General features: G+C 35.9%; 1 protein-coding gene across 2 annotated transcripts in view; it reads right to left on the minus strand.

Annotated features, from left to right (window-relative positions):
* Nucleotides 1-10,000, minus strand: part of LOC115222264 (ras-related protein Rab6) — a 218,660-nt gene that overhangs the window by 9,615 nt on the left and 199,045 nt on the right. The window contains exon 9 of one of the 2 annotated variants that reach the window (XM_036511325.1): nucleotides 8,922-8,931. The exons of the other annotated variant lie outside the window; for it this stretch is intronic. Coding sequence (XP_036367218.1) covers nucleotides 8,928-8,931 — 4 coding nt within the window. The 3' untranslated portion in view covers nucleotides 8,922-8,927. Of the gene's footprint in view, nucleotides 1-8,921; nucleotides 8,932-10,000 lie in introns of those variants that run through there. 2 annotated transcript variants of the gene reach the window in all.

The raw sequence follows: 10,000 nt of genomic DNA on the forward strand, positions 1-10,000 counted from the left end.
TATTGTTTGAAATATTCCACTTTGGAAAAAAAAAAAAAATTTTCAAACTTGATCACATAGAAACTGTGGTGATGGAGTACTTGAAGACATTCCGATGGAAAGGGTTTCATAAAAAACCTAGCATTTATATGTAAATTCCTAACTAGGTAATGCAAATATTTGTTTTCAAACTTAACAATAGTTCGTTTCAAAACACACATCAAATATTGCTTTGCATAATTGTAGAATTCCCCACAGTATACACATGAATAAAAAAAAAAGATGTATGTGTATGTATTTATGTGTGTGTGTGTATGTATATATATATATATATATATATATATATATATATAATCAAAATAAGCAACAAGGATATCCAAGGTAGTGTAGGACAATTGTTTCATGCTACTTCATTTTATTAAACACTGTAAGTATTACATCAGTTTTAAAATGTCGAGCAATCTTCAGCCACATATAGTATATATATATATATATATACTTCTAATATAAGGATAAAATTTTATTAAAAATTTTTTATCAGTGGCCGGCATATAAAAAATACCTTTTAAGGTGAAAATTATAAATACAATTATAAATAAGAGCAAAAAGAAAAAAAATGTCTTTGCCAATATGCCGAAAAATATTTTTCAGCATATTGGCAAAGAAAATATTTTCATTTTGCCCTTTATATATATATATATACATACATACATACATATATATATATATATTTAGACAGGTAGATAGATAAACACCAGTTTGAGGTGTTCTTAATACAAATATCATTACAGATGGATAGTTTTCTTAATATCAATCATTCCTAATAAACAAGAGGGAAGTGTATCTATTTTGTCCATCTGTGTTTTACAAGGGGGTGTTGAAAAGTTCCTGGCTTAGGGTAAAAGAAAATACCAGAGGATCAGTTAATTATGATTTTATTAAACATATTCCCCTCTCAGATTCACACATTTGGTCCTTCAGTTTTTCTGGGCCTCTAACTAGGCCTTTTGCAATACCCTAAAAGCCAGCATGGTGATTCACTTGAGGTAGGATTTTATGGCTAGATGCTGTTCCTGTTGCCAACTCTTACTTGTTTTTCTAGTGAGAGATATTTTTATTTCACAGGTGTTTGAACAATACAGCAACTAGCAATAATGTCAACATTAGCAGTGCTTTGCCCCAGCAGTGATGAACAAGGAATAAATGTGACGCACATTTGTGTATATGAATACATCATCATCATCATTTAATGTCCGCTTCCCATGCTGGCATGGGTTGGACGGTTCGACCAGGGTCTTGGAAGCCAGGAGGCTGCACCAGGCCCAGTCTGATCTGGCAGTGTTTCTACAGCTGGATGCCCTTCCTAACGCCAACCACTCCGTGAGTGTAGCGGGTGCTTTTTACGTGCCAGGCAAGGCTGGCAACGGCCATGATCGGTTGGTGCTTTTTACGTGCCACTGGCACGGAGGCAAGTCAGGGTTGTGCTGGCAATGGCCACGTTCGGATGATTCTTTTATGTGCCACTGGCACTGGTATCACAACTACAATTTTCATTGATTTTTGAGCGATTTCGATTTACATATATATATATATATATATATACACAATAGGCATCTTGCAGCTTTCATCTACAAGATTCCTCCTCATGGAATTAGCCAATCTGATGCAACAGTAGATGACACCTTAAGCGCAACATGGAACAAAATCCCAAACCATGTTGTTATGAAGCAAACTTCTTAAGCCACATAGTCATATATAACGAACTTATTGTGTCCAGTGCTCAGGTGCACTACAATTCACCAGGAAAGGTAGACAAAAGTGCACAAACAGTATATAAAATATACTGTTCATAAAATATGCACAAGAAGTGAACTGTGACTGAGTCATTACAGAGATCTGTAGTTATACTTAAGTTAAATTACAATGTGGTATATTGAGTAAACAACTATACTGATCCAAGACAATAAAATAGTGTATGTCTTGGTTCAACTCAGTAATCTCCTGACTAGATTATTAATTAAGCTGCTTTCATCTATTAAATCTATTAACACAAACACACACGTTTACAAAGTCGAAAGAGCTCAGAATTAGTGAAGGTGTATTTAACGAATTGCAGATGATAGAAGCTATTGCAAAAGTGAAACACAACAAAAGCTAAAGGTGCTCTTTGGACTGTATCTACATTTGCTGGTTTTTTTGTCATATAAATGGGGATGGTGGTGACAGGGTTTCACTTGTCTTAGTTTAATGTGGATTCCGTGGTGACAATATCAAACCAAATGAATTGTTGAACAAGAGACAGTAATGCTCTGTTGCCAGCATCTACAAGCTGTTCACCCTTACAGTAGACACAGTCCAAACAACATGTCTAATATATATTGCTAAATTATTGCAGAGAGAAGCAATTACATGCACATGCTACTAATATGGCACAAGATAAATTGCATCTAAAAGAGATTAAACATTGTCAGACAAACGCGCATAATTCAACAGTGCTGATTGATTATAAGGGAAGGTATACTTTGATTATACAAGGTTTGAAGCAACAGAAGGCTCCCACATTACTAACAGTTAGCTAAAGTGAAAAATGGAGTTTTACTATTATATCAAACTTAACACTTAAAGACAATTGCTCTCAATGATTTTTAAACAAAACAACAGGAAGAAGTAAAAAAAACAAAGCTGAACATGGTGGAATTTGGACTTGAAACTAGAGACATCTGATCAAGCTCTCGAAGCCAATGCTTTTATTTTTATGTAGTAACATCTGGCCAAGTATCCTTGATGATACTAATAATATTTCAGCAGCTGTTGGTCAGGAAGATATTAAAAAAGAAAAAAAGATTATAAAAAAAAAAAAAAAAAAGAATTGGACATTGAATGTAACTATTTTAGAATATGACTGTTCCAAGTTCAAATTATGCATGAATCAACTTTGTCTTCTATCTCCCTGAAGTCCAAAAAAATTAAGCACCAACAATATATATATATATATATATATATATATATATATATATATTTGAGTCACATTCAATCCTCTATATTCTACCTGTACAAAATTTCACTTGTGCCTGATCAAAAGAAATCAGTATTTTAATTGTTCATTTTTTTTTTTTTTTTGTGAAAGGAAACAATTACAATGTAAAATAAATCTGTGTTAACTGAAATACAACATCCAATTGATTTAGAACAACACAAATGTATGCTTTTTTTTTTTTTCCTTTTTTTTTTGGTAACAGTGACAAACTTACTATCAGATAACAAAAATCACAAAAAAAAAGTCAAACTCAGGTAAACATTACATTTCTTCAATGGCCACCATGTTATCTCTTCCTACTCCCAAACTCTCTTCATTTAGTACAATTAGTACAAAACAAGATTATAGACAGTTTGTAGACAGGTAAGATTTCTTTGATCACATCAAATTAGCATGCTACTTCTTAACGAGAAATCATCCACCTATTTTTATTGCATACACTTTCTCTTTCTCATCTCTCTTATAAACACACACACACTCAAGCACTGACAAGGTAAGGTACTTAAAGATTCTTTAAGGGAATTTCTAAGGAAGCTAAGACCGAAAATGTAGTCGCAACAGGTATGCACCCAAGAAATTCATGATCAGAAAGTAAATATTTCTCATATTACATCCTAATGCAGTGCTTTTCAACCTTTTTGCTGGAGCGGAACCCCAAGGAAACATTCCACTGGCTCGAGGAACCCCTGTGCAATAATTTAATAGTCTTATGCACACATATCTGCACAGGAGAATTAAAAATTACTGCCGATTTTAGCAGTTTTGTAACTTCTTGAGGAACCCCTGGACTGTACTGGCGGAACCCGAAGGTTCCGCGGAACCCTGGTTGAAAACCACTGTCCTAATGTCTTAAAAAAGGAAACAAGCCTACAAAGAAAGCACGTGCCCCCAGTGGTCATGACTAAACTGCTTTTCACCACAGATTTACTTGATAAGAACTGACCTAGGATTAAACAACTCTAATCGCTATTAAACTATTCACTGGCTTATCAATCTTTTGTTATTTTAAAAGATGCATGATCTAAGAAAAAATGCTATTCACTTGATTATACAGTGCAAAAATGACCACGTCAGTTACCTTCACCTCTTTTTACTATCACCATTTACTGTGAGAAAGTCTGGTCTTATGTAAGGCGCATAAAACAATACTAGGCTAATGTCTTAGCTTGGTGTCTTTTGTTATCAATTCAGTGGAATGTCTGGTCTGAATTAAATCAGAAAGACATTATTTAACATTATTTGTTGCAAAGGAAACCCACTGGAAAATGAGATTTTTAGCTGTAATACATACATACATATATACACCACCAAGTGAGAGGAGCTCCGAGAAGTGCTACAAAGATTGCTTCAAGAAGTCTCTAACAGCATGTCAAATTAACCACCAATGCTGGTCAGACCTGGCTGTGGACCATGATGTCTGGCGCCACACGATCTTCAACGCAATCAGCAAGTTTGAGGAACAAAGAAGAGACGCACTTAAAGACAAGAGACGCACGAGGAAGGCGCAAGCTGCCTCTGACGCCACACCGGATGTTACCTTCGTCTGTGGACACTGCTCACAGACCTGCCTTTCCCATATCGGACTTGTCAGTCATGAGCGTGCATGCATGCGACATGGACAGCCTTCCTGATCTTCGTTCGCGAAGCCAAGTCATAATAATAATATATAATCACAATAGAACAGTATTAAGGTCAAGCAATGTAGCTGTAATTCCTAAAATACTTTTGGAAAAAAATTCTATGGATATATCTATGACTATGGATAAGTACAGGTGTGGTTGTGCGGTAAGAACAACCACATGGTTTTGGGTTCAGTCCCACTGTGTAGCATCTTAGGCAAGTGACGTCTACTATAGCCTTGGACCAAACAGAGCCTTAGGAGTGAATTTGGTAGATGGAAACTAAAAGAAACTAGTTGGCATATATATATCTGTATCTGTGTGTCTTTACTCCACCAACGCTTGGCAGCTGCCGCTGGTGTGTTTATATCCCCATAATTTAGGGGTTCAGCAGCACAGACCGACAGAATAAGTGGCAGGCTTAAAAAATAAGTATTGGGATCAATTCATTTGACTAAAAAAATTCTCCTTCAGTAAATGTCTTCATCTAGAAACTTAGGTTAACCAATGCTTTATATGTGAAATTTGATGACCAGAAACTGTATGAGAGCCTGTCTCTGTCTGCCTGTCTCACCCTCTCTCTCACACACAATCCCTATTGTTTTAACGTCCATTTTTCCATGCTTATAGGGGTTGGACAAAATTTGTTAAGTTAGATTTTCTATGACTGGATGCCTTTCCTGTTGTCAACCCTTCCCCGTTTCCAAGTAAGGTGATATTTCTTCATGGCAAGACATGTTCTCACAGAAGATTGGAAATGAAGGTGCATGATGGTGATGCTGCTTTACAACTATCACACAATGTTAATGCAAGGGGACAATGATGCATATATATCTAGACACACACACACACACACACACACATGCATATACACATATACAAATATAAACACACATGTATATATATATATATATATATGTCTCTGTGTGTTAGAGGGCCTAAAGTAGAAGACACCACTCACCCAAGATGCTATGCAATGGGATTGAACCTGAAACCATATGATTGGAAAGCAAGCTTCTAATCACAAAGCCATCCCTGCAGCCATGATATGTTTGTGTGTGTGTGTGTGTGTGTGAAACTAAAATATGCAATGAATGTTTTACATTGTTCTGATATATAAAGGGTGTGTTTTAGAAAATTTGCTTGCCAGTGGTCAAAAAGATTGTGGATATTTTGGCAGCTGAGTGGGGGTATATTTTGAACACTAGATTTGGATGTAGCAAATTTTGATGCTTTTATTTAATAGAATAAGCATTACATGCATAAAAGTCTTCAAGTTTAGGTTATGTTTTGTTAGCACTTACCATATAACGATTTAAAGCAGACACTGTATATGCATGTGTGTGTGTGTGTGTGTGCATGGTAATCTGCAAATCCAGAATCCATAAATGAGAACCAAAGATATGTAGGGTGAATTAACAATCCCAGCTGTTGTATCTGACAGTATTTGTATACGTGCTGTGTGTGCAATGGAAAAAAAACAATATACACACACACACATACTCATGTATGTAAACATAAACATACATACATACATACACATATATAGCGTTATGTAAATCAATGAGCACAAAAAGGGTTGAGGAGATGGCATTGCGGTCGGGGATATCGACATACTTTGAATATCTAAAAGAAATGTTTAGTTAAGATAATTGCCAACAGGTTTTTTTTTTTTTTTTGAAAATTAAGTTAATGACGACATGTGGTGGAGCAAAACGTAAAAATTTCAGTTTTTTCATTTTTTTTCTATTATCATCATCATCATCATAATTATTATTATTATTTATACTGTTTTGCTAAAGGCACCCAAAAATGTATCAAGTTGACCACAGAGAAGCTGTTAAGAAACTACAGTGATGTAATAGTAACACATGGCAATGTAACAAACACTGCTCAAATATAAAATAACACAAGAATAGTAAAAGATAACAGCTATGGCATATCTTAGTATGATTTTTTTCTCTCTTTTCACTTCAGTCTGCAAACCAAAGGAAATTAGTGAAAGTAAAGGTATCATTGTCATAAACAAATTGTACGCGTGTATATATGAGTGTGCGATTAAATATATATATATATAAGGAGCAGATATAAAACACTTGCCTTAGTCCAAAGTGGTGTACAAAATTAGAAATGAATTAATAGATAATAGAAAACAGAAAAAAACAACAACAACAAAGGAACATATAATAGAGAGCAAGTATTCATATTATATGTTTTAGTATGAAGTGTTATATTATAATAAGATAAACGACTAATTATTGATGACACACATGTAATGTTGCAACAAGATAGCATGGAGGGAAGAAGATTAGCTGCATACAAATAAGTTACACAAGCCAAACTATAAAGGACTGACGGATGGAACGGAGGAACAAAGAGGAGGGGGGGTAAGGCATGAGCGGTGCAAAGTTAATAATTATTTCAACAACAAAAGGGGGGGGAGATCTGTGAGGGGTGGGGGGAGTGGTAGAGTGGAAATAATAAAATAAATAAAAGGACAAAATAAATCAGACATAACAGCTGTTTCGAGGAGATTTGATTTGTAAATCATTCATCATTCATACAAGAATCTGCATTCTGTAATTATCATCTTTTTTGCTTATTGGTAACATGAAAAAACAAAAAAAAAATGCTCAACTATTTACACCCGAGTTTTACCATACCCACAAAACTTTAATGAGTAGCTCTCCAGTCGTTAGATATCTCTCTTATACATGACGAACATATAATATCTGATTACAGTAATACGTGAAATACCTACTAGCTGAAACGGTGTTGCTGTTCCGGAATAAGTCAGCCCTGATCCAGTAAACTTATGATCAAGGGCATCTTGTTATTTAGGATTACATTATCCTTCATCATCATCATCGTCCGCTTTCCATGCTAGCATGGGTTGGACGGTTTGACTGGGGTCTGGGAAGCCAGGCGGCTGCACCAGGCTCCCGTCTGATCTGGCAGTGTTCCTACAGCCGGATGCCCTTCCTAACGTCAACCACACCGTGAGTGTAGTGGGTGCTTTTTACGTGCCAGGTGAGGCTGGCAACGGCCACGATCGGTTGGTGCTTTTTATGTGCCACCAGCATGGAAGCCAGTCAAGGCGGCGCTGACATCGGCCATGTTCGGATGGTGCTTTTTACGTGCCACCGGCACAGGGATCACAACTGCAATTTCCATTGATTTTTGATGTTGATGTACTTGACTCAATAGGTCTCCTCAAGCACAGGGTCGAAACGGTGTTTCTTTACTTGCCACCTGCACAGGAGTCAGTCCAGCGGCACTGGCAACTGCTGGGTGCCAGTCATAGGATTGGTTCAATTTCGATTTTGATTTTGATTTCACTTGCCCCAACAGGTGGAGATTTGACTGCTATTCTAGTAAATTGACAGAACACATAAATGCTTCCCCCACAGGCCCCTGAAACACTGTAGACAATGAAGGTGTAAAGAGTATTAAGATATTTCACAAAATATTAATTAACTAAGGAATCTAAAAACACAGATACAATTGCTTAATGTATCACATGCTTATACTTTAGTCTTTGTTCTTCACTGCTTTTAAAAGTTTTGCCATTGCTAAAATGGTGCCAGAAATTTGGACATTTGCATGAATTGTTGGAGCAAATGTTTTAGTAAAAGATATTGATCTTATTGCCAACTTCTCGACTATAAAACAAGAGTGCTGCCATGCATAGTTACAACAGAATGAAACAGAGCCAAAGTAAAATAAATTAATTAATCAATAATAATGTGACGTTGTCAAAGAATCCGCAGCAAAGTAAAATGAAAAGTGAGAGAGTGTATCTCCCTTTGGTGTCTGAAAAAACTATACATTTGATTACACAATCTGACAACTAATTTTTTTACACTTATTTCTATAACAAACTAAGGGATGTCTAGAGAATTTACCAGACGAAATATCAAGTCAGCTGAAAAAAAAAGTCAATTTGAAAAGATAGTTACGTCAAATAGTATAAAATTTATGTTGTTGAATTAAAGCCACTAACATATTCAAAGCAATTCAAACTCTCAGGCAGAAAACGAAGTCAATATACGTCGTCCATGAATGAAAGAGTATATCAGAATAAGATTCGTCAGTCTTTTAAACATGTCTAAATAAAGAATTTATACAAGCAAAATAGAAAAACTAGAAATATAGGACAAAGGTAAAAACGACAAGACAAAAGACCCAAAATAGATAGCATGTATGATGGATAATTGAAAAGAATTAAGAATTCTTTATGTATAAATTCTTTGTGTTCAGTCTGTAACAGCTGCAGTGGACAGTAATGGAGGCTAGCTTAGAAGAATATAATTTAATATTCTACAACAGCTTGAATATAGATGGCAAAAAGCAGTAAAATATGATAGGAAACTAGTACAAAGAATTTCTAAGAATTTCTAAGTTCCAGGTCTTGTCAGGACTCTTAGTTATAGAAATCAAACCATCAGATTTAGATCATTAATCATAGAGAGAAGCAAGATGACTAGCAAGTTTCTTATGGATGAAGAAATGGCTTCAGGGATATTTGCGAAGAATATGAAGGATAGCTGTGGAAGAAACAACAAATATATCTGTTTCATATTTACAGATAAAAAAGCTCTCAGTTTTCTTTCTGAATAAGTTATAACATCATTCATTCATCATCATTGTTCGACCGTGGTCGAGACAATGGAATTTACCATGTTGCGCCAGACTTCACGGTCCATCATAGCATTATGGAGGTCCTGTTGCTGGATGCCTGTATCCCTGGAGATTACATCAGGGTAGGAGAGTGTGCGCCCTCTGGTGTTGCGAGTAGATGGCTTCCAGAGGAGAAGAGTAGAAATTACTTCTTTTTCAGCTCTACAACAATGTCCAGCAAACTGGACTCTCCTACCTTTCACAAGAGATGACACAGGTGGTAGTTTCCCATATATTTGCATTTTAGTTGGATAACAGCTACAGTATAATAAACTATCATACACCTTCAGGAACTTAAAACTTATCAGTAATCAGAGTATATAGATAGAAATATTAAAATTACTAAGTCTCTCTAAAGGAGATTACGGCAGCATTACTGGATATTAATAGTTATCGCCATACTAATATGGCAGTCTATAAATAAAAGACTAAAGCTGTCGCTGATTAGCTCCAAGAGGCCACCGCCTCTAGCTAGCTATATGACACACGAACCTGCGTCCATTACAACCTTCGAACAGGAGAGGTCAGCCGCTTCACCTTGCTAGTCATACATCTGCAGACATGTTTCAGGGTTGTTGCCCTTTATCAATGCAGCGTAGTCAGAACCAGCAGGTGTCGCTACTGACCGCCTGTTCGAAGAGTATATAGAATTCTATTTAAATTACTCTGACTTTCTTTAAGAGGA

This window comes from Octopus sinensis, linkage group LG19 (assembly GCF_006345805.1).
Source record: "Octopus sinensis linkage group LG19, ASM634580v1, whole genome shotgun sequence".
NCBI classification, from domain to species: domain Eukaryota; kingdom Metazoa; phylum Mollusca; class Cephalopoda; order Octopoda; family Octopodidae; genus Octopus; species Octopus sinensis.